At 38.5% G+C, this 25,595-nt stretch overlaps 1 protein-coding gene across 9 annotated transcripts in view; it reads right to left on the reverse strand.

Moving 5' to 3' along the window:
- Positions 1–25,595, reverse strand: part of ATP2B1 (ATPase plasma membrane Ca2+ transporting 1) — a 64,654-nt gene that overhangs the window by 29,643 nt on the left and 9,416 nt on the right. For all 9 annotated transcript variants that reach the window (XM_054065228.1, XM_054065202.1, XM_054065178.1 and 6 more), the window contains 5 exons: positions 7,517–7,927; positions 2,051–2,248; positions 957–1,211; positions 751–876; positions 247–390 (listed from right to left, as the gene is read on the reverse strand). In XM_054065228.1, the coding sequence (XP_053921203.1) occupies positions 247–390; positions 751–876; positions 957–1,211; positions 2,051–2,248; positions 7,517–7,721 (928 nt within the window). In that variant the 5' untranslated portion in view covers positions 7,722–7,927. The remainder of the gene's footprint in view (positions 1–246; positions 391–750; positions 877–956; positions 1,212–2,050; positions 2,249–7,516; positions 7,928–25,595) is intronic.

A 25,595-nucleotide genomic window follows, 5' to 3' on the forward strand; every position in this document is an offset into this window, starting at 1 on the left:
AACTTTCTAACCTCTAATTGATCAATGAGAACTATAGTTTAACTACAAATCCACATGACAGGAATCGGTAGTAGTGGTGTACTCTCAGGCCAATAGACCTGAAGGGTTTTTTTCTGCGAAACCTACTGAAAGTACAATAGAGCTTAAGAAAAGATTTCTGCCTCCAGATGAATAGAACATATTTTCATCCAGTAACATTCAGCAGTTCACTCCTTCCTCTCCAGGAGTCAAGATTATTATGCCTACTTTTCTTGTCCTTCTTCTCTTTTTCCTTCTCCTTTTCCTCTTCATCTCCTCCAGCCCCAAGTAAGGTAAAGATGATTCCAGTCTGAGAGTTCACGCCCACAGCAGTAACTACCATCCTTCCAGAGCCTTCCATCACATGTGTACCTGGAAGATTGAATCAGATTTTTCACTGAGACTTGAGCAGTTACATGGCAGAGCACAAAGAAAATGAGTTAACTTCACACTGACAGAATAATAAGATGTGTACATGTAGCATTGTGTTTCCCTAGAGCTTTAATTGCCAAAACTATCTAGAAAATAAAGCCATAAACAACTACACAAAATGTTGATACTTATACTCTTAAAACTAAGAGTCTGCTCACTTTGACAGTTTTGTACTAGTTGAACTGGTTTTGGACACTTTTGGAGTCAGTCTAGATATAATCTAGTTTGCCAGATTTTAACCTCAAAAATACCCAGTTAACCACTAGAAATGTACTTCAAGAATTGTGAAATGTTACACACCTGACAGCAGCATAGGATCTCTGTCCAGAGATTTCTTAACATGATCAGATTCTCCAGTCAGTGAGCTTTCATCAATTTTGAGGTCATTTCCTTGAATGAGTACACCATCAGCTGGCAAAAGATCACCTAGGAGAGATCACTGGGTATGTTGACTGCAGTTCCTTTTTTAAAATAAAAGAAAGTTCAAATTTTAAGAATATGTTTACCATATTTCACTTGTGCAATATCTCCAACAATTATGTCAGCTACTGGTATCTGGATGACTTGGCCACCTCTGATGACTGTGAATTTCTGTTCTTGTTCAATACGGCTCTGCAATCCCCGAAATTGTTTCTCCTTACTCCAGTCATTGAAAGCTGTTACTAATACCACACAAACTACAGATAGGAGGATTGCAGCTCCTTCAATCCAACCTGCTTCAGATTCCTCCTCTTCTTCACCAACATTTACTGATCCACATACTGTAGAAAACAGGTTTTAGATTTAAGAAAGTTCACATAGATAATTATTCCTACAATAAAAGTTTTGCCAAGCAGAAGAAACTACTAATAGTTGCTAAATATTTTACATACTTTCCTCTTGGCAATTTATTTTCAGCAACACATAAAGAAGCTAATAAACCTGAAAGCTAGAGCAGCTGAAGGAAGTTAAACCACCTAGAAAGTACATCCCTGCTTTTCTGAACATAAGAGCAGTTGATAGAGAAAAGTTACCTGTGCTTATTATCTTGTTAAATGATGGCGTAAGAATGCCAGACTAGACAATTTGTTAGCCATCTTCTGCTTTCTCAACATTTCCCACTTTACCTTTATCTTAACAAGCTAGATATCATTGCAAAAAAATTCAGTTCAATGAAGGCCAGATCTCTTCATCTTTCATTTAGAAGCATAAATGTAGATTTATTTCTTATATTGGAAGAACTTGCCAGTGTCATATTGCAAATCAAGGAAAATTTAAGACTTGCTAATTCCCCAAAGAATGCACATGGCCACAAATTAAGAATTGCTTAAATATTTGAACATCCCCCTATCCACAAAATCATGAATGGATCTAAGGCAAGTCCTTTTTTCTGCTGCTTGAGCTTTACGTCAGACATTATTTTGGTCAGAATCATGACTCAAGAAATCTCACACTGGCTTTCTAAGGTTTTCTAGAGTTTTAGTAGTGTTCTTTCAATAACAATAAGCTACTTTTCCACTGACTTACTGTCTCCTATCAGATTTACAGCATAAACATGCTAGACCAGGAAAGTCAGCAGTGTACTACAGGTAGATACCTACATTTTTAGAAGTTTACTTACGTGATTCATTTCCTCCTGGAGGCTGGTAAAAAGAAAGGCCCAAGGATACTACGGCTGCAATTTCTAATATAATTAGTGTAACGTCCTGTAGTGCTTCCCATACTAACTGAAGAAATGTTTTTGGCTTTTTAGGAGGTATAAAGTTCTTCCCAAAAACTGCTTCTCTCCTTTCTATATCTGCTGGATTTCCACTTAAACCTATTTAATAATAAGACAAAGTTAGTGACATTTATTTGCATTTCACCCTTACATTAGATGCGATTGAGGTTTCCAATCCATGGAGTCAAGTCCCACTCCACATTTTTGCAACAATACTGAAAAGCCATATCTCCAATACAAATACGTGAGTATTATCCTTAAATCAGAGTCACTACTGAAAAACAACTATGTTTTATTATTGACACTTTGCCAATATAAAATAAGCTGATGGTCTACCTACTTGCACTTAATATGACATAGCAACAAAGTAATAGTAACAGACATACCTTCGTACAAAGTAAACACGTTTGCAAGACAAGATCATTAGTAGAGTTACTACTATTGAGACTGAGTAGCACCATGCAGCTTTAGCAAGACCACAGCCTGTGAAGCCAGCTCTGGTTCCCACTGTAGGGATTCTGTATATCCTAGGATCCTACAATTAACGTAACATTTATAATGAAATATTTAATATAATTATCAATATAAAACACTATAAATATTATATTTGTGTATCATTTATTATTATATACAAGACTATAAAAAGCTGGTAAAGCTCTCCAGGCATCATGTGGCGAGAGCGAGACACTTAAAGACGCTGCTTCTGCCTAGACAGCAGCTGTTTGCTCTTCTGAGGCTTCACTTTCTACCTCGTCTAACACAGAAAGAGCCCATATTTAGCACTGTGCAGGGTCTGTCACCTCAGCTTTTCATCTGTCTTTTCTTATGTGGCAGATTTCTTTTAAGAGTCCTCTTCTCTGTCTGAGCTCTTGTACCACACCTAAGGGACACCCTTAGACAGATAAAAGTGAGTGGTGTTCAATAGACGACACTGCTTTACTCCTTCAACAGTCTCCAGCTGCCTAACCCACCGTTCCGAATTTAAGCTGCCAGCTTGTTTTTCAAGGCAAAAGGGCAAAATGTCCAGTGACAAACAGAGCAAATACTTAAACCATACTGCCCCAAGGCTGTGACTAGCACCTGCTTAACAACAACAGTCGTCTTGGTAGCAGTGCTTTTTAGTAGTTACACCAACTCCTTAATGATAAAGGGATTGCAAACACTCCAGGTAATCGATAGCTAGTACAGCAGCTGGCTTTCATAATAAAACAGATATCTCACACCTCTAAAAAACATTTCCTAGAATCCAGACGTGACATTTCAAAGGACTTTAAGACTACTGAACCACAAAGCTCAGTTTTAAATGCTAACAACTGCTACGGAATCACTTAAAACGAAAAGCAAAATATTACATGGAGGTCTGTTCAAAAGTGAAGCAAATTAAACATAGATTTATTCTAAGACTTTTAGATTCATCTTGAGTTTATGGCTTTGGAGGTTTAATAAAAAGGAGCAATTTTACTGGTTAGCAAAACACTACATTTGTTGAAGCTTAAACTTTGAAACGCTTGCTTTCACTCTCAACTCAAATAGCACTGCAAGACCATTTTGAAAACAAAGCCATAAGAGAGCATCTAAAGCAACTCAGGACAGCCTTACCATTCCAAAAGGCTGTACCACATTACTATTTTGTAACAGACATAATTTGTTTCTTCCTTTTAGCATGACAGAGTTTGGAAAATTATTTACATCATGTCATTCTTCTCCTCCCCGGGGTACCAAAATGCAGAACATCAGAAGTATACAGCAATGGTCTTTGAAGAATAAAAAACCTTTCAAACAAGTCTACATAAAGTCAAGCTGCTATTAGAACCACTTAGTGAAGATTAGTAAATAAGCCTAGCAAAGACAAAAAGCATCTTTATTTTTAGTGTTCCCCATAATACACCTTGCACCATTAATGAACTTGCTACATTTACCACAAGGCTGGCAATTTTATAGTTCACGATTTACAGCCCTGAGGTCAAAACTACTTCCATTATATTGTTCATTATGTATCTTAACTAGGGTAATTTATGTTACTGGGGGTCAAGTTTGAAAAGTATTAGAGAAGGAACTAGTTAAAGCTTCATATCTAGATTTCTAATACAATTTGTTAGAAGTTATAGACAATCAAAATTATTATCTGTGGAGATAGATGGTGATCCATCACTCCAGAATATAGGAAGGACTTCTGCAACTGCAGATAACATCAACCATTCATTTATTCATGTTTTTATACATTTGTACACATGTAAAGTACACAAAAACCATTAAATACTAAGCACTAAAGCCTGCTCAGTGTCATTTTTTAGTAATATTGATAAAGGACAGTTCCCGTTTCTCATTTCAAATCAGGTTGGTCTGATCCACATTTCATCTGAAAACAAGACATTGCCTTACATTGTCAAGAACTTCAAAGCATGAAATTATACAAGTTGAACTCAACCACTGTGCAGCATTTTGGAACTACCTGTGAAGCCACTGGTCATGACAAAAATCAGCATTTCACATCATAATGAAAGCATCTGAATGGGAACAAGTGTCATAGGGGTGTGCAGCTGTACATTTGAGACTTTACGTAGCTATAACTAGTGTAACACATAGCAGTTTCATGCACTGATCTTGGCTAGGTTTTCTACACTAGAAATGTCCCCATTTCTATACTCAGAATTTGTATTTGACAAAAGAGACCTAGTCCGACTTCTACAAGAGCTCTCCAGTACCACCTCTTGAAAAATTTATAGCAGCTTACCTGACAGAAAGCTGGTTCTTGAAAGGTTCATAAGAGAGATTTGAAGCCAAAACAACACCTTTGCAGAGGACACTACTCTAACTCATCTTATTTAACCTTTTCCAAGCTAATTATCACGTTCAACTGTTGAGGTCTCGTTCTGTTTATGAGCTGCTCTCACACTTCAAATGAAAATGGCACCCTTTAATGAAGCTAGCGATTGTATTTAACAGATTGCAGGAGAGTACATCTAGATGTCAAATCCTTTTGAAAGGGAAAGGCTTTGATCACAGAGTCCATAGCACAGCAGAACTGATCTGCAGGAAAGGGCATCTAACCCTTTTTAGTTTTACTACATTGACTATTCATTTCCATGTGTTAACTTGGTTGTTGCATTAGGGGACATAAAGTGAATCCTGCAGTATACGAGCTATTTGATGCTTAGCACATCATGGCCATCTACAATTGTACCCCCATCTAGCTTGCAGTAATAATAGGCCTTAAATTTTGCAGATTACTGTAAAACAGGATTCAACTCTCAGTTCAGTTCTGGATTGTAGGAAACTACAGCCGTTTTCACTGAGTAAGGAAACTGCCTTGCAATACTATGCAACAGGTCAACAAGAGACTGTTCCTCCTAAGATGTGATACACTGCTTGTACTCACATGCGCTAAACTTTACAACCGCTTTGATGCTGAGGAACAGAAGTTTGTACACTTTACATATTCCTTCTTCAACCTAAAACAAGTCTAATCCCACTCACTGGCAGGTCAGGCATGAGAGCTGGCTACTTCCAGTTTGGTAAGAACCCAGTTCATGTACTGAAATAATTACAGGAGTCTGAAGAGTCTCCCTTCAAAAGCGATCACATGCTAAATGCAGGTGTACCCAGAGATATCTTATGACATTACATCTCCTCACCTGGAGTATATGACATATAAATCCCCCTTAACTGGAGTACTGTGTCCAGTTTTGCAATTGTCAACATAAGAAGGATATGGAACTGTTGGAACAGGTCCAGAGAAGGGCTACAAAGATGATCAGAGGTCTGGAGCACCTCTGCTATGGGGACAGGTTGAAAGAGTTGAGGGTGTTCAACCGGAAGAAGAGAAGGCTCCAAGAAGACCTTATAGTGGCCTTCTAGTACCTGAAGGGGGCCTACAGGAAAGCTGGGCAGGGACTTTTTACAAGGGCGTATAGTGACAGAATGAGGGGGAATGGCTATAAATTGGAGAGGGGAAGATTTAGACTAGACATTAGGAACAAATTCTTCACTATGAGTGAAACACTGGCACAGGTTGCCCAGAGAAGTTGTGGATGCCCCATCTCTGAAAGTGTTCAAGGCCAGGTTGGACGGGGCCTTGGGCAGCTTGATCTAGTGGGAGGTGTCTCTGGCAACAGCAGGAGTTGGAACTAGATGACCTTTAAGGTCCCTTCCAACCCAAACCATTCTGTGATTCTATGATTAGGCAGCTTTTCTTGATCCAAGGAGACAAACTTTTCCATAGCATTTCTGAAGAACAAAAAGCAAAAGCTCTCCAGGATAAAGACAGCAGGTACTTCACTGCCACCAACATGATACCATATTGGTTAAAAGCTATGCAAATGCTTAAACGCTGAGACATGACAATTTGCCAAAATCTTGAATTTGATACTTCTCAGCCAATACCAACAGCAGGACTTCACATTTAGTTTATATTAGATAAAAATAATAAAAACATTTGTACAGGATACAACAGTTTAGATGTCATACACAATATGACTTACATTTTTCTTGCACAAATTAAAGCTTACAGCTTTTATTTGCATTGGAACAAAGTAGCAAGAATGACCAGATCTTAAGGAAAACTCCTAGAAAGCTCTCAGAAAGGAGAGCTGATGTATTTATTTCCTTCTTTGCATTTGTACTGTTTACCTTGGAGTCATAATTAAGAGCAAAAGCATCAGATAGCCACAAGTCCAACATAGCAAAGACTACTTTAAAGATGCTTATTTCTAAAGAACGAGATTGTGTGATCACTTTGAAAACCTTCTACTAGTAGTGACAGTACCTCTTAGTGACTGAAGTGGTATGTTTCTTTTGTACACATCAAACGAAATCTAAGGAAATATGCTATATATTAAAACTAAGAATTCAATTTAATTAAAAAATTAAGAATCCAATGTACTATGAATAGAAAACACATCATCAGTTTCAAAAAATTGTTGCATTAGGGAAAACAAGAAATAGGTAGCAACACAGAAGCACTAATAATCCCTGTGTTAAGACTATTAAAACCTTGTGTTCTATGACAGCCTGATCTGCATTGTGAATTACAGGTCATGTGAGCTTTCCACAAAACTTACACTTCCATAGTAAATTTGCTATGTTGTGTTGCTGTTTCATACGTGGATGCCTACATCTACAAACTCTATTCTAAAGTGCAACTTCACCAACAATTGAACAGCTCACATGCAGTTAGACTAATTGAAAAAATCTCTTGCTTACTTATTTATTACCATTGAACACCTCTACCTTAAAGAAGAAGCAATATTTTATTATGGTAATGGAAATACTTTTATAGACTTAGTTAAATTAAGAAAAAGGAAGTTTGCTTGACTAAGGTTTTTCATAAGCGGAGTTTCCTCAATAATAGTGTTAAAATTGACTTACCTTCATTTGGTGAAGTTTTCAATTTTGTACAGATGCCATGTACATCTCCATAGCATTCCTGTATTTTATGCAGTGCATCTGTAGCTCTAAGTTCCATAAGAGAACGGAGCTCTGCAAGAGTAACTCCAAAATCTCCATGATTAGCTTCTTTTACAGCATTTTTTACACCACTATATGCAACCGAGTTGTTTGCCATATCACCCATGATGCGTGCAGTCTTTAGCGTAGACAGTTTCCAGCAAGGAACTTCAAGATTTCAACTTAAAATATTTCCAGAAGAAAAATAAATCCTTTGGGTATGAAGACAGTCAGGAGAGTAGACACATCACCCAAGTAAGAGACCCCGTCTGGAGAGATATCTTTGAGGTTGTCCCATGGCGTGTTCTATTCAAGCCAAATGGCATGTACAGTCTAGGAAAAGAATAAATATACATTCAGTTACATAACAGCTATACTTACACTGTAAGACTATCCTACTCTTCATATTGAGGTTACAGAACAAATTTCTGTTAAAGAACAATTTCTTCATATTTCCTATAATATTTTAAGTTAGTATTCAGCTGGCAAGAGTGTCAAGGCATAAAATGAACGGTCCCCATCCCAAAATAACCTTGCATTACTATACTTTCTTAAATCATTCAAAGACAACAGCTGTTTTAAGTCTTGTATTTTACTTGATATATTATATGGTTCACCATCAAGAAGAAACCTTTAAAAACTCACGTAAGTAAATAAGTTTCCAAGGAAATGGAGTTTGGATTGATGTCACATGGGGTAAGAATGTGCTCAAGTTAAAAATCCCAACTTTTCACTGAAGCTTTCACCTCAGAGTTTGGGATAAGCAAGTTTTCGTGTGTTCCCATGAACTCATTTGTGAAAACCTCAAGGAAAGTGGTTTCAACACTGTTAGACCACACACAAAGAACTTTTGTAATGTGAATATATCTTCATGCTGAGTTACATCTTAATACATTATCCTGTCCAAATAGTTTTAGCCCCTCTCCAGCCCATTTTATCCTAGGTCAAGCCCCCCACAGTATCTGCAATTAATTCTTCGAATAGAGGGGAAAACTGCGCAATAACACCTTCCTGCAGAAGGGATAAGAAAACTAAGAACAGCTTTTCTGTCTCATTATCAGAGCATTGTAGCTAAGAAATTAACATCCACCCACAGGATTTTTAACCCGCACCTCTATATTTAATTCCCACTTGGCTGACACATCTTGGATGCACACATGTATCTATACAACAGTATAGTGAACACACAAACACTTCACAACTATATAAAGATCTGCTGCGTGAAGTATACAGAAGTCTGATTGTGTAAGCCAGCTTCATCAACTTAACAGGGCACGGTGAGCCCAACCAACAATATATCCCCCCATTATGACCACCAGGCTCTTGGATGCTTCCAGGTCAACAAGACCCTCAGATGTCATATGCCTAGCAAAGGCATACAGTTGCACCTGACTGCATTGCTTTATGAAGGCAGAGTCAAAGAGTAAATAAAAGATTTCTGGCTATTGGCCTGCCAGGTTAGAGGACTGTTGGGCTGAACCACCATGTCTCTGCTGAAGCCCATGTATAAGCACCAGAAATGTAAGGTTCCAGGAACATCTCAGTTCTCTGCTCTGGGAACAATCAGCTTCAGCTATAATGAATCAATCTACCATTTTATGCATCATGTCGCAGTACTGCATTTACACTAAAGACGACCTCTGATGGTGAAAGACTTTGGAGTGATGTCACCATACCAGAGGTGACAGTTCCATCTCTAGCAGATATACAACTCTTCTCTTACTATTACTAGGAGATTCTAACAAAAGCACTGTCTACAGCTGTTTTCTGGAGACTGACAAAAAGCACAAAGTAATCAATATTCATATTTAAAAACCTTCAACATCCTATATAACATCAATCAGATCATGTACCTAATTTAAATATTCATTAAATCTTCACTGTTTCCTGTTACAACAGTTGAAGAGTCCAGGATGATGGCATTAATCTGCATGCTAGGATGCAGTTTTGTGTATAATAGAGTATCCTCTAAGTGAAGAATCTCATACAAATAATCTACAAAAGAGTGCTCTTTCAAGCCACACCACATCTTTACCTAAGACCCAAAGCTGGGCGCTGTCGGCCAACTAGTACCCTAGGAGGATTGAGCAATTGGCATCTGACCATAAGCATCATCAGCTATGATAGTATAACAAGAAGCAGATCAGGCAAATGAGTTTGTATAGCTATGGAGAAGATGCTGCAGCTAATTTGACAAAAATAGACTAAGCAGAATGCCCTACAACTAATTACATCAAACTTGATTCAATTTTAATTAAGAAAAGCTCTGTTCAAGCCTCTAGCAGGAGCCCTGCCCTTGAGGCCCAAATACACCCAAATTCAAGTACAACCACAAGGTCAGGAAAACTTACCGTTCTCGTCACTGCTCACTTGGCATTGAAAAGCTTTGAGACAATATCAGGCCAGGGCAAGAGTTGCTTTCACATGCAAGCAATCTTGAAAGCAATAGCAATTGCTTAATCATTGTTCACACTGTGCATTATACTCTGGTTCTATTATCTCTATGCATCTAGATCCATCATCTCTATGCATCTAGACCCATCTTTGTTAAGACATAAAACAGTCCAGTGATTAAATATTATTAACACTCTAAACTGAAAAGGGTTCTCAGATGTTCTGAAGTATCTCAATGGTATCCAAACACACCAAGAGACTCAGTGCTCACAGACAAGTTCAATAAGTAGCGTGACTTTACAGATCAGCTCTAGTAGTGTTACAAACTATTTGGCAGAAATAGCTGCGGAAAATTGAGAGGAACAGTGTGGAGACTCTTCAAATTCTGAATATTAATCAAGAGCAGTTTTGCTCTACACCATAAAAACTTGGTTAAATATTACCAATTACACCAATTTGAAAAAGAATCTGCTTCAGGAGTCCATTTTTACCAGGCATTTCAGCAGTGGACAGTACAAAACCCTCTCAGCTTATTTTTTTTTTTTTTTTTACTGCACAGGTACGGAATGGACTTACCATAACATCATTTCTTCGCTGATTCCTACAGAAAAGTCTTACTACAAATTTCTTTAAGAAACATCCTTAATGCAGTTCTAATGTCAAACCTTGCAACACTGAATCATTTCCTGTCACAGGAAGTTCCAACTTTTGTCTACTTTTGTAACAAAGCGGTGATGTATAATGCAACTACAACCAGTGAAATCCCAAGTATCATAAAAGAGAGTATATTTTTGAACTACATAGATCTTTATTTATTCAACTAATGGAGTACTTTGCTTTGACCAATGTTTCAGTTCTCAACACAATTCCTGCAGCAGTCATTTGAGATACAATGAGTAGTATGAGCTCTGAAGCACTAAAGCTAAAAGGAAATCACTTCAAATTCCAATCTGCTAATATCTGAAATTTTAGATTTGAGAAACACCTTTCAAATGAAGTCACCCATATACCATTGCTGAAGTTCCAGCCTGTTGAAATTTTAATGCAGTTGAAGTTATGCTAGTGCCCAGCTTAAATAAGGCTCACACAAGGTAAAGAGAAGTCTTTCTTTCATTAGGCACACTAGGAGCAAATCTAAACCTATCTGCCACACTCAAGTTACTAAAAACCCAGTACTGCAGAGGCACCTCATGGTAGCAGCACATACTCTCAACAGGCAGGATTCAGGTACTTGTGCAAATCTCTCTGAAAGGACCCTGCTGCTCTATGACCCTCATAATTTCACTGACACACCATGTTATTGTGGCTACCTATGAGGAGTGCTATACCTTAAAAAATTTACCCAAATCAAATTAAAATTAATTGCTAAGTGGGTGTGCTTTGTAATGAAAGACAATAGTTCAAGCCTATAACTCACAAAACAAAGATTAGATTATTTCACCAGTGTAGATATTCAACAATCTCATGAGCCTCTATAGTTGGCTAGGAAAAGGACAAGCTCAAAATGAAAGTCCACACATAGAGATAGATGTTTACTAAAGCATGAACAGACTACATATTACAACTCTATTTAGCATCACCAGAACACACTGTGTTGACCAGGCTAGAAGAAGCTGTTACAGGTTTCTTGAAGTGTTCTTGTTACAAGACTTGAAATACAAGCCTATATTAATTCCTTGTCCTAAAAAGCATCTACTATTGAGGCAGCCCAGAACTTTTAAGTATGCTTCAAAAAGGACTCAAAAAATAGTCCTTCAAAGGTGAAAATCAGTAATTAGTAATTCCCGTTGTTTAGAAGAAAGTATAATCTGTGTTCTGCATTCATTAAAATTAAGGCTACCTTGACGTGATAGTTTGCAGTGGTCACACATTGACAATCAAATGTGAACAGCAGAGTTCAAGAGCAGCATAATTACTAATGCCCAAATGCACAGGACCTAGCATACCTTAGACCTCTATCCAAGCCTTTACTATTATTGAATTCACACTTAATACTTGCTTCACCAACCTACAGGAAATGCATTTTAAAATTAAGAATATTAAATCTTGAAACACTTAAGCAAACTCATAGCTCAAGAGTCAAAATTCCAACAATTATATATTCTATGTCACTCAACTTAATTTACACATCTGCTTGAACACTATGCATTCAGATATTAAGCATTAGCTGGTACTAGCATTTGACCTTCAACACACTAAAGCTAGTTGCTGTAATATAGGAAAAGGCTTGCAAAGTGATTATCTCAGGAAAGCCTTTGTTTAATCTAATTAGTTCAATGAAGACTGGACAGATCTACGTACCAAGAGGCTGCAGTGATAAAAACTGTCCCCATATGTCTCCAGTTGTGATGCCATTTTAATCTGTTTCAAACAAACAACCTAATAGACTGAAAAAAATATAATATGCTTTTGCATACTTTAATTTGAAACCACAGTATGTTCCACAGCTTCAAGTCATCACATTATATTTTTCGGGTGGGGGTGTGTATATGATGATTGCCTGTAACATTATTAAAATGGAAAGTAACTGTACCTGAGAAAGCAACCTGGAAATCACACAGAAAAAAGTCTAAGGTCTTCTGCTCTGGAAGGTCAATTTTCTTACTTTAACAGCCACATCCTCGTACCTACTTGAAAGGCTACCAGCTGTTTCACAACAAATATGAATGAATGCTAGTAAAACAAAAAGTTCACACAGAACAGCATGCATTTGCAGGTCACTAACTCATATGTTAAGATGGGCCTATCTGAACAACTAGGAGTTAAGTCATTTCAGTGGCATGCTGCAGTTTTAGTGCAAGCATCTCTGAGAGTCTGGCTTATGAAGAGACAATTACAAGTAGAATGAACGCCCAAGAGGCAGAGGGCACAATCAAGGAGGACACTCGCACCACAGAAGGTTTTTAACACATCACCTGCAGCTTTAAATGTGCCCAACAGTGTCGTAAAGACAAGCTCCCCTTATCACAACTCCTGTGTTACAAACAAATTAAACTGTGATTGACACTTCTGTAACAGTGGTTTCATCCAATGGTGGTTTCTTTAAGACTTGCAGTTATTTCTTATCGAAATGATGGCTAACAAATTCCATAGTCTGAAATCAATTCATTAGTACAAAGTAGCAATGTTCAGGCAAAGGATTCCTGCACCATTTCCCTCTTATTCTGAGAGTGCAAAGGAAAATTTTAACAGTCTTGAAGGTGAGTCAAGACAGCAAGAAGAACACAAGCAAGCAGACATTGTCTTCAATTGCCATCAACTAATCCTGCAGGCCTGTACTACCCTGCCTTTTCCAAGCCATGGTCTTTCCACAATACAAAGAAACTCAACTCTGACTGAAGTGACAGCTGGATTAAGAAACAAGATTGGAACGTGCTGTATAGAACAGTCTGTGTAGAAAAATGATTTTATCAAAAGCCTAAACTAATCATCAGCTTCTTGAATTTAAGGTATTTTAACCTGAATATGATAGAACTAAATAAGATACAAGAAACTGATCGAACAAGCAGGGCTTCAGAAAAACCTAAGAACACTTTCAAAAGGAACATCAGACTTTGAGACATATCAGAAAGCCCTAGAGAATAAAAACCAATGTGATCATCATTACAGTAAGCATCAAGTGTTCCATGTATTTAAAATACTAAGACTTTCATATTCTTCTATTTCACATTACAACGCTAAGTTGTCCACAAGAAGTCAAACACTTCAAGACAAAACAATGTGAAAGAGTTGAGTTTCTGACTACTTAAAACATACTTCTGGAAGCAGGAGTTACTCATTCCAGGTATGCACTAGAAGAGCAATGTCTTGAAGTGTCTCCTATAGTCCACGGCTCTGATCAACAATCAGCTTTCCCCTTCACTTGCAGGCCCGGAGGCTTCCTTCTCATACTTCCCTTTACTAAGCCTATCTACTCTTTGTTCTGCAACAGTATCAGAAACTAAAACAAAAAGGCTAAACTTGACCACACTGCTTATAATACCAGATAATTCCAAGTTAAGACTATAATCCCAGGGAAAAGAGTTTTCATGTCTCGATATGTCACTGTCCCATTTGGCATTGTTTCCAACGTGTTCAAGTACCTAAGACGCATTTACTGTGTGTGTCAGATAATTTGATATGAGTGGAGCTGCCAAAACTTTGGACTAAGGCAGCTGATGGCTGAAGGGAAACTCAGGATATCACAAAGCTCAACCTACTGGAGTTTAAAATGCAAGAAAAAAATTGGTTCCCCAATACCCATCAATATTTTCCTTTATTTCAGTGTCACTGAGTACTAAATAACTGAGTCTGTTAATTCTGCACACCTCAGGTTAAAAATGTTTATTTAGTATTATTACACCTTAAACATGTTTGTCATATTAACTTTAACCACAAAAGTAGTTATATATATTTTTTGCGCAGTAAAGTTATCCATTGACAAATATTCACATAAATAAGGAACAACTTGCCACACTTTTCTCATCAATATTCATCAAAAACATTTTGGCACAAATACATACAATTCAAAAAGCTGAACTTCTTCAAAAAAAAAAAAAGAGACGGCAGCATGGCATTCTACTTATTATTATGCATTATAAAACTACAACAGAGTTTACTTGCATTCTCAAATTACAAGATGCATTCTAGTCACAAAAACTGACAGCATGTTTTAAATAAGGCATATGATATCATCATATAAAGCTAAGTTTCAAGTAAAGTGAAAGTGAGATGGTACCAAATTCCATCCAGCAGAGCTGGAATTGAAGTCCTCAATTTCAGTCACCTGTTGCATTCAAAGCTTAGTGCCTGCCTTTAAGCAATTCATCCAGCTGGCCAGTTCCGACAACAGTTACAACTCGGAACAAAACAACAGCAGATTCCCTCATAACAGTTATTCCGATAGATATATAACTTATCCTGAGAAATCTTTTAACATTTTTATCACAGTCTAAATTTTTTGCTGCTTTTCCTTAAGCCTGCTTCCAATACTGCTGTAATTTGAGATAAATTAGAGTTGGTTTTATGACTAATTCACTTGCTGGAAGTAACTCCATTTTCTGAAAACTGCATGTTTTTGAGACAGTGTTCTTCTCTAATGCGATAACACAGGGCACTGGTATGCAAAAAGGCCAATGCTTATACTTAACCAAGGCCATCCTCAAGCTGGCAGAAAAGGGCCACACCAGTGAGGAGAGGCGAGGCAAGGCAAATAGGGCAGATGACTAATTGACCAGTATTCCGTCCCATACACATCACACTTGGTATAAATTGAGAGATCAGAGGGTCTTGCTCTCTTCTGCAATGGCAAATGTCCAGTGAGGTCCTCCTCTGGTTGCTCCTGATCCCAGATCTGTGCATTCCTGTACCCAGTTCCTAAGTGCAGCTCCCTCCTAGCTGTGGACCCATTGCCTTGTGTCTGCTCTGCAGCATTTGTGATGACTTATAGTCATCAAGGAGTTAGGACGCAATTTCACGTATTTATATATATTTTATTACTTTTTAATTATTTTCATTGTTGTCATTAACATCTCATTAAAGCTGCAGTCCTAGTTTCCACCCCCTAAGTCTTTTTCCTCTCATTTTCCTCTCCCCTTTCCCTATGGGTGCAGTGTACATGGGATTTTAGAGGCTCAAATGCACAGCTTTAGCTGGCGAGTTTGGCTGGGTGGGGGCTAAACTGTGACAAACACCTTTCCAGATAAACACATATTTCAACCGTTACCTTCTGCTTTTACTTCCACCTTTCAATTCCCACAATGCCATACATGCATACCACTGAAATTGCTTTAGCCAGTTTGAGCAACGATTTTCTTTCCTTCCCACATCAGTAGAAAGCAGCATTAAGTGAATTTTATGTTCTGAAGTGCCAAGCCTATTTCAGTTCTTAACATCAGAAACTTTGTTTCAAAACATGTTACACCCACTGAAATTAGAATATGCTCAAGTTAAATTGCATATAGCACTTCAGCTAGAACCAGACATTTACCATCCCATCCTGTTTTGAAAAAGTCCTCCCTTTTTCTTCCAGAAAGTATTCTTTCATATTAATATAGCAGAGCAGTATGCTTTTAACTGCAACCATGCTTCGTGGTATCAAAGTGGTTCAAAAAGCTCTTTAGAGCTATGACCCTTCAGCCAAAGGGCAAAAGTCCATTCCTAGCCAATTCTTTTTGTACTCAGGAAACCTTAGGAGAAATTTAAAATTCGTCTAGGAAATATTTATGCATTATGACATAAAGAATAATTACTTCCATAAAGTCACTCTGCATACGACTGACTCCTTTCTATTACAGCAGTAAAATTAACTTAGTAGGGCAAGTTAAGAGACTTTAGAAACTGTACTATGAAATATTCTATAAGCCCACTGAATACATAAATAGTAATATTAATGTGGTAAATCATCCATATATGATCCCCAAAATCATTATTCCTGTCAAGCAATGGTTTGAACATAAAAAAATTAAACAAACCCCCACCTGCTCGCCCATCTCAATGCCACATACTGTGATGCTATGTTCTAGATTTGTTATGCCTTCTCACAGCCAACTTTCAAGAAGCTTTCCACTTGTCCTGTAACAGATCAGTTTAAAAGCCTTCATTGTCACAGGTTTCAAAAGCCTTCTGGAAATAAAACCACAATTTATTCTTATCCTCGAACCCTAAAGGCTTATACCTTGAAAAAATTTGAGAGCTAGTTTCCCTTGCATGTCGTATCTGTCCCTGCCTACCAGAAATACATCAGGTAAAGTGGCTGAAGAGTTGTTCTAAGAAAACCTCTTTCAAAATCTGAAATTATACTTGCCATTTTCCATTCCTAGGGAGACAAAGTTTCTTTTAATTCAGATATCATAACTACTCTATTCTCAAGCAGCTTTCAGAACTATTGCAGGACAGAACAAGGGGGAATGGCCTCAAGCTCCACCAGGGGAGGTTCAGGTTGGACATCAGAAAAAAAATTTTCACAGAAAGGGTTACTGGGCACTGGCAGAGGCTGCCCAGGGAGGTGGTTGAATCACCGTCCCTGGAGGTATTTAAAAGACCTGTAACATGAGGTGCTCAGGGACATATTTTAGTGGTTGACAGGAATGGTTGGACTCTGTGATCCAAGAGGTCTTTTCCAACCTAGTGACTATGATTCTATAAGTTTGCTACTCATGCTGGTAGCAACAAGAGGAGGTTCAGGGAGTCTTGATTTTGTTTGTTTTTTTAATCTCAGTATGTGAATTTAAGAATCCATTGTATGGTTTTGCAAGAAACACAGGTTTCTCTTGAAAACTTCTCCATTGTGATTATACCGATTGTCTCTTTAGCTCTTTATCAAAATTTTTATTTGGAGAGCTTAGCTCACTAATACATTCTAGTGGGCCTCTTCTTTCTGGTACACTACAAGAATCCTCATTAAGTTGAGCCTCAAGGTATTATCTGATATGTTTTACTCTTTATTGAAGGTACATACTTCTTTATCCTTCAGGCACATCTCCAGTTTCAAAACTGGGCCTTCCTCATGATTATATTTTTTGATGTTTCCGAAGCCGGTCACTCACTTAAAGGCTACGTTCTCATTCTTCCCGCACTGCCCTGCTCTTTTAGCTACTCCTTTTGAATAACTTCTTCATTTATGCAGGGTTGATTGCTGGTTTGGGCCTTTCTGCACACATTCAAGTATTACTGAAATACATATAGCTACTGGTACATGCCCATAGAATGATGCTGAATAGCTGTGCAATCAGTACAATTTAGAAGGCAATCCCTGATCTGCCATTCAATACAAGGTCATAAGTTCTTCTCTTGCAATTTTGTTTAACAGACAGGAAGCGTGTGAGCACTGTTAGTAGACAAGATGCATAAAGCCAAGGTTCCTATCATAGCACGTCGTAAGTCTAACAATCCAAGCAGCAAGTTGCAGCCTCAGGCAACCGAATGGTTGTGGTACAGTGTCAAGATGCATAGGACTTCCACCTGCAGAAGTCCTGAAGTGGCTCTCATTTAATGACACCAACAAGACCGCAACTTACTCTTGCCACCCTCGTCCTTTTGCATTGGGAAAAGCCACCGACGTTAACTGGCAACTGAGTTAATGAAGTAATAGCCTATGTGAAAGCCTGCTGTTACAACACCCAAACAGGCAACCCAGGGCTAAGAACAGTAACTTTTTGTGTGCTTTTTTACACTTCTTTCACAGCACTTCACCCACTAACAGACAGCATTTCATTTTGGGTCCTGCTCTAAGTCCATCTCTCTCTCATGGGACACAAGGCATCCCCAACCCATTTTAGCACCCTTCCTTTACTAATTCTTTTTCCACTGCTATTGCTTTCTTCCCCACACTTCCATAATCTTTAAGAACAATTTTTCTGACAGCAATGTGACGTACTACTCCAGATTCCAAGGAGACAGAAAGCACCATGCCTGTTCCCAAAGCCCTCCACCCTCCCACTAGCTGTGAAGGTAGCTCTGCATTTCACTTCTCTGCAGTCTTAAGAGTGGGCTACTCACAGCAGCCTGGTGCAGAAAGCAGCCACCCTAAAAGCATTTCTTTTTGCCACAGCTGCAAAATAAAGCACAAATATTTAAATATCAGGGTTTCTACTGTTTAAACAAGCTACCACTGTTTTTCCACAAGATGCCAGAATAGCTGGCTATGTGCAATTAAGAACTCCAAAATCACTTCTAAACTCTTCAGCTTTGAAGATCTGTACTGCGCATAACACTCTAGGTTTCCGAGAACACAAAGACAACAGCTGCATGATTAATTCATTAGAAAAAAAGTGACTGAAGAATGCAAATGGAGCCATGCTCCATGATTATATTTATAAGTTTTATTCCACCAAGTAAAGGAAATCCTGTAAACCAAAGGTCTTAACTCTTCACTAGTATCAGTGGATGCTAGTGCAATTCATAGATTGTTGTGCTTCCAGTCTAAACAATAAGCATTCAAATTAGGAAGTGAACTAGGTGTCTACTTAGCTTCGACACAATGCTTACTCCTCTAGGCAGGGAAAAGCCATGCCTTGAAAAGCTTCATAGCAACCAGCTGGAGCAATTCAGTGCTGAGGATAGCTTATTTGTCTCCCTCTCTCTCCTGCCCAATTGAAGCACAAGACAATCAGAAATAACAGGGTAAACCAGCAGGCACTCAGGAGCCTAGAACATAACTACCCTTGACATACATACTGAGGTGTCAGTCTCCTGCTAAGGCAGCTCTGAATCCTCAGCAGTAATTCCTAGTAGCTAGTTCAGTAAGTGTAATATTACCTCTTCCAAAAGACAGCAACTGAATCGGGAGCCTACTGACTGTAGTTCAGCTGGAGCTGACCCTCAGGGCCAAGAGTCTACCCATGTGATTCTGATCCAGCTAAGTCAGACTTGTTTTGTTCCTTCTACATAAAGCTACTTCCCAAAAGTGTTTATTTTACAGCGGTGTGTAATAACATTCTGCAACTTCTGCAATCAGGTTGTTTTTAGCAATAGCATACAGTATCTCTGAAGAAAGGGAATTGGCAAGGACAACATTAGCTCCTCCACTCAAGCAAACATCAAGCAGCATACTAAACTTGAATTTGTGTATGTTAGACTAATTCCAACTGGCCACTGCTGAAGGCAATCTCTTTAAAGAACCAAGACTTGTATGTCCAGCTAATGTTTTTCAATGAGCTTCTTCAAAGGGCCATTGCAATTACACTTTTGACTATAGCTCACCTCCACTCAGTGCGAGTTTCTTTCCCCATGAAGCCAAGCAGGAGCTCACAGATCAGCCCTGATACATCAGAAGCCAATTACATTTTCAATCCAGCCCTTGCAACTCACAAGTTTCCCCTCCTGTACGAGAAAGGTGAAGCTGAGTGTTTCCTCTAGCCAGCCTAAGATTACCAATACGTGGGGAAATGTGACTGTTTCCTCATTGGATGGAAGTGACTGAGAAGAACATCAGAATACAATGAAATAAGAGTAACACAACACCACAAAACAAAAAAAGTTACTAGAACTCCCATGGTTAGGGATTCCATCTTTCTTGAGGTAATTTCGGAAGATGCATAGAACTTTCCCCTTCTGCCTGCTAGTGCTCCACCAAGTTTCCTAAGCAGGTTCTGTATCCCCGTCCTCCTCCCAGGATACCATCACCTAGTTTCTCAGCACCTTTAATAGGCTCCTTAGCTTGAAGGACATGTAGCAGTCTGTCTCCTTTCCTAATGGAGAAGAGAATGGAAAATACTAGGAAGAAGCTGTGCTAGGACTGTTCTCCAAAAACCTGCTTATAATTTCAGTCCTATTAAGAATGACTTATTTCAACTAGTTTAAGGACAGTACAGGAAGACGTCACCTGAAAACATTTATAATTAAGGATTACCTCTGTAGTGTTTACAGAAAGCCTACCTGAGATAGAAAAGACTTAGAAAAAAATTGGTGCAAGTATGAAGGCTGCTATTAACATGTAGCAGACTTGTTTTTCACACTTTCAGACTCCCTAAGTTCTCTCTAAGCAAGCTACAAAACATTGATTAGGAAGAAGTGAAACTTCTTATCGAAGAGTCCTCACACTGAAAAACAATCATACACCGTATTTCAAAGTTAACTTTAATGTGCCAAATTAATAATGTATGTGCATATTAAAGTCTGTACATTGTGTCAAGCAGGCGGACAGCCAAGTTACACCAGTTAGTCTCTAAACTATGTTTAGTTAAATTCTTAGTTTCATTCTACTTCCAATATTTTATGACATTGTTTTCTGTTTCCTTCTGTTCTGGAGGAAAGAGGTGCTTTATAGTAGACACAAATTTATACTAAAAGAATCCCGAATATCCTTCTTACTTTTAACATTCACAGGTATAGCAGCACAGTTTATAAACAGTGCTTCCAGTTCACTTTCAGAACAAGCATGCATTTACACTGAGCATTTATGTGTAGTTCTGTATTTTGCACTTGTAGACTTGATACCAGAAGCTAGTAGCTTTCTCTAGAGGATTAATAGCAAGTTTATTCTTGGTGTACTACAGTCCTGCTACAGGAGTCACATTTTTGCACATGCATCCACTACTATTGAAATCTTTCCCTCTAACCAAAACAGTATATAACTTGGGAGGTGGTGTTTGATTTTTTTTTTCCCTAAGAGAGGTAGTGGAATATTTTAATTTGTTGGTATTTGAATACAGTTTAGAACAGTTATCTAATTAAAAGAACTCTGCAACATGATCAAACAGTATACTGTCAGAATCTAGAATCTAAGCATGAAGGAACAAACAATTTTAGGCAGTTACACAGCTGTCTGTCAAAACCACAATCTAGTTTGAGGCATAATGCTGTATGCACATAATTAAGACTCAACAACTTTTGAGACAGCTTTCTTCCTTAAAACTTAAAAACTAGGCACTTACTAAAACATTACCTTGTTACTGAGTAATTATTAAAATAAGCCATTAGCTGTCAAAAAGTATTCTTCACTGAGCAAATATTTTCAAGCATTTAAACTACCACCTCACAGGAAAATTGCTCAAAGAAAACCTAAACCAAGCTATTTTAAGCTACTTTAAGATTAGGAATCTCTGACTCCTTAACGTCGATGTTTCTAAAATATGCTAGGCTGTGCTAGAAAATTGAAATATTTCCCTGTTCCCTGAGAAGCTACAGCTGTTCTTGCTTGGCAAGATTAAAGTTCAAGGCAGGCATTGCTAAGCTGTATTTTATGGCTTGTGTTGCACATGCAAGTCCACAAGTTTGGGTTAGTTGTCAACTATTATTAAAATACAACATTGGATAAATATTATGACTTAATTTACAACAGCAAGACCAAAGGGGAAAACTGGAAGCGTAGGATATTTGGTAGGAGGAACACACTCACTGTTTGAGGAAGACTTAGTCTAACCTTTGCGTTAACACCTGGGCAACTGCCTGGTTTTATACAGCCAAGCAGTCCCTTCTCAGTATAGCAATGCCTAAAGACATCGGCAGACAGCCGAGGAGAAATCTAAGAGGAGGAATCAGACTGTTTGGCTGCACTGAATTCTTAAATTGGGCTTGCACAATAGTCTTACCATCCTGAAGTACTAGACAGCCATGAATTATACAAACAAATGTCTAGACAAAAGACTGTACTTTCCAGGAAATGCACCTCGCAGGCATGAAAAGCTTGAAAATGTCCTCAGATTTAGCAACCAGAAACCAGGCTCTCCAGACCACAAGGCTCAGAGGTTCTTGTTGAGAGACATCCTGAACTAGAAAATGCTAAAAGGACCATTTGGCTTGCTATTTCACTTACCCAGCTTCAGATCAGTTACTGACCAGTAGAGCAGGGTAGGTTATTCTCCAAGTCCTCAAAAACTGTTAAACCATCCCTAAATTCCCAAAAGCAAAAATAACTAGCATGGTAGTATAACAGAGTAACAGTATCAGAATGAACTGCAGTGGCTTGTAAAGATGCCCGATTTTTTTTATATCCAAGATCTCTTCTCATAGGAAGAGACCACTAGGCTCAGAATGAGCAAATAAATGTACAGAGCACTATAATTTATGGAAGGCTACAAGTTCTCTTCCCTTATGGGAGGCCTCCAGACATTATCTTTCTTTGTATACATATAGCACACAATACCTATTAAAATACAGCTCAAATGAATGACTAGATGCACAAGTATTTGGTATCTTAATTTGGATAGCCCCCTCCAATCGTTGATACACCAAAACAGACCAGACTACAGTTACAAATGTATATGTAACACCAGTGTTTACCTCTATAGCAGGAGATAGCATCTGAGACACCTGATTAGCTTTCAGTAACTATTTGTTGACCCATTTATCAGGAAAATCCCTCTTCCATTTATTAAACTGTTCTTAACTCAGAATTTCACACAGGCATATTTGTAGAAGGTGCTACTCAACTATTTAAGCTCGTGAAAGCAATTTTTGTAGAGCCAGCAGAGGGAGTACAGACATCATTTTACTTATCAGCTGTGGAAAAGATACTCACCTTGTAAGAAAGCACTAAAAGAGCTTGCCTGCAAACCTAATGCGGTGTGTTTAAAGCATGCCAAGAACTTCCTCAGGTTTTCAGAGACATGTATGTCAATGGCCAGCAGAGTCAGTATTTTGTTTCTGATCCCCAACCAGCAGTCACAGCGCAAAGTCTCATACCTGACAACATTGACAGGATCAACTTTAACAGTACTAACAAGTACCATAAGCCTGATGCTTTACATGCCCCCCAAAAAAACATTATAGCTACAGTTGGAACTAGTCAACAGTTTTTATTCTTATGGATTCTGCTGTCTCTCAGTTTCAGAAAACCTAAATACTTTTGGTTGTTAATGTCTTAAAAAGCAGCTTCACCTGGAAGAAAAGCTGAGAAACTCAAAAGACTTCAAGACCAGCAAAGGGACCAGAAGGGTACAGCACAGTGTTGGACTGGAAGGTAGTAAACAGCTAACCTTTCTGCTGGCGTTCACAGAGGCATGCACCTACTGGCAAATCTGGTTTCACACATCCTCTGAGGCAAGAGCTCTGCTGCTTTATTTAGCATTTCCATTGATCAGTCTGCTTGGGAGTTGACAATTATGACTGAATAGTGTTGACACAGTGGCGGCTGTGGAAACAGTCTGAAAAAAACCAGGCTTTAAGCAGACAGATTGATAGCTTTTTGACATCTCCTGGAGGTGCACACTAGGCTCCAGGCCACCACGAGACAACATACCTTTCTGCCAAAAACTCCACAAACAGACACTCCTTACCTGTTTAGACTGCAAAATTTTTACAAGGTTCTTTTACTTTTAAATAGTCAGTATTTCCCAATTTGTCCGTAAGAGTCTAAGCTAATACAAAATTCTTGCCAACCTTAAGCATTTATCAAATTATTTTACTAGGTGGCTACTTCTAAGTTTCACTATTTAAAAGTTCATAGATGAAAAGCTCACACAAATGCAATGAGCTCCTTAGTCTCAAAATTTCCTCTAATAGAATAGCAGAGCACTTTCCTCCTCCCAAACAAGTGATAAATTTCCATCATCTTAAACTTCACATGAGCTTTAAAAAGCTCTGACAGCTTGAATCACTAGACTGTGGTTAATACCTACCCAAGCCTGTAGCTATGGTATTTAGCCCTCACTTGTTTCAAGTTTTGAAAACATAAGAACCACCCTTCAGCAAGTTAGATGGTTACTTCTGCTCCCTACTTCCTACAGGCAAGCAGCCCTCACTTCTCAGCTTCATTTTCACATCGTAGATTCACTATATGACCAACTCAAAGTGGGCCAAACTGATTCCCATCTTGCAGAACTATGGTTCTATATTGTACAGCTGACTAAAATTTCTCCCCTTGCATGGGACAAGACCATTTCAATTTCGCTGTTGAAATCCAGGGCTCCCGCACAGCGTTCCCTGCTTGCCTGCTGTGCCTGGTTAGTTCCCAAGACTCTGGCCAGGCTGCTCAGTATGCTTTATATAGGGCAAACACAGCAGGAAAAGCCCTACCTCTTCCATCACAAACACAGTGATGCCCAAGTATCAGAAGGCATCCCAACCACTCTGATCACCCTGCCCTTCCCCAAGTTATTGCTATCTCTTTGTGACAATAGCGAAGTTTCAGCAAACACATGAGAAGCTGACCCAGAAAGGAAAAATTACGTTTTTCGCGAAGACTTCATCTAACTAGACTCGTCACAGATAACCCAGTACCAATGCCAACTCAAAAGAGATCATAGAACTACACTGAACCTGCCTTCAACTATCTGCTTGAACCAAGCAAACGTGAAGCCATACTTACAGGAAAGATGCATTTCTCAAAAGACATGACTCTATTTATGACTACAAAGCCATATACCATAAACAGGTGGTATAAGCAAGGTGGATACCAAAAGTTCACATAGCAATTTATTAGTAGACTACAACACCACGATTCTAACTCATCTTGCAACTGGACCCTTTCTAAGGTCCCAATAATTATGTTTACAATATCCTTTACATTTAAGAGACTGACATTAGGCTTCTAACCAGCAGTTTAAAATGTGATCCATTTACATGGAGTAGCAGGATGAGGGGAAGCATCGAAAAAAACCTCAAACATGAGTATGTTTGGAGAACTTTTGCTCTCAAATAATTTTTTACAGCAAATTCAACAGAATTTTACGATTTTACTACAGCTGCCTTTAAGGGATCTGCAGAGGTTTGCCGTTATCTCAGTTTTTCACCTGAAATGCTGAAGACATTTAGTACACAGCTGAGCAACTACAGATTCCAGTATTAATCACTCCCCAAGATTCAGTACTTCAATAATTACTAACAGACAGCATGCAGCAGATGGCAAGAGTTTTTGAAAGCAGTACTGAAGTTGCACTCTTCACCATCCCCTTCTCATCTCACCACCTGGAGGTTTGATCTGAAGTTCTTAAGCCTGTTCGCATTCCACAGGTTAAAAGTTTACATTCCTCCCATAGCATTCGAGATTCACCTGACCAAATGGTAACACCTGTATCTAAGGTAGGCACTACAGGCTTGGTTGGTTTTTTTTTCCTTTAAATAGGCAAAGGAAAAAATCACAACTTCTCTGCTGAAAGACTAAATTTAGCCAGCTAGAACATGATCTAAAATAATCACATGAATCTCATCTTAGACGTGCTTGTGTCTCTTCAACAGAAGAGGCCCA

Source organism: Cuculus canorus, chromosome 1 (assembly GCF_017976375.1).
Source record: "Cuculus canorus isolate bCucCan1 chromosome 1, bCucCan1.pri, whole genome shotgun sequence".
Taxonomy (NCBI): Eukaryota; Metazoa; Chordata; class Aves; order Cuculiformes; family Cuculidae; genus Cuculus; species Cuculus canorus.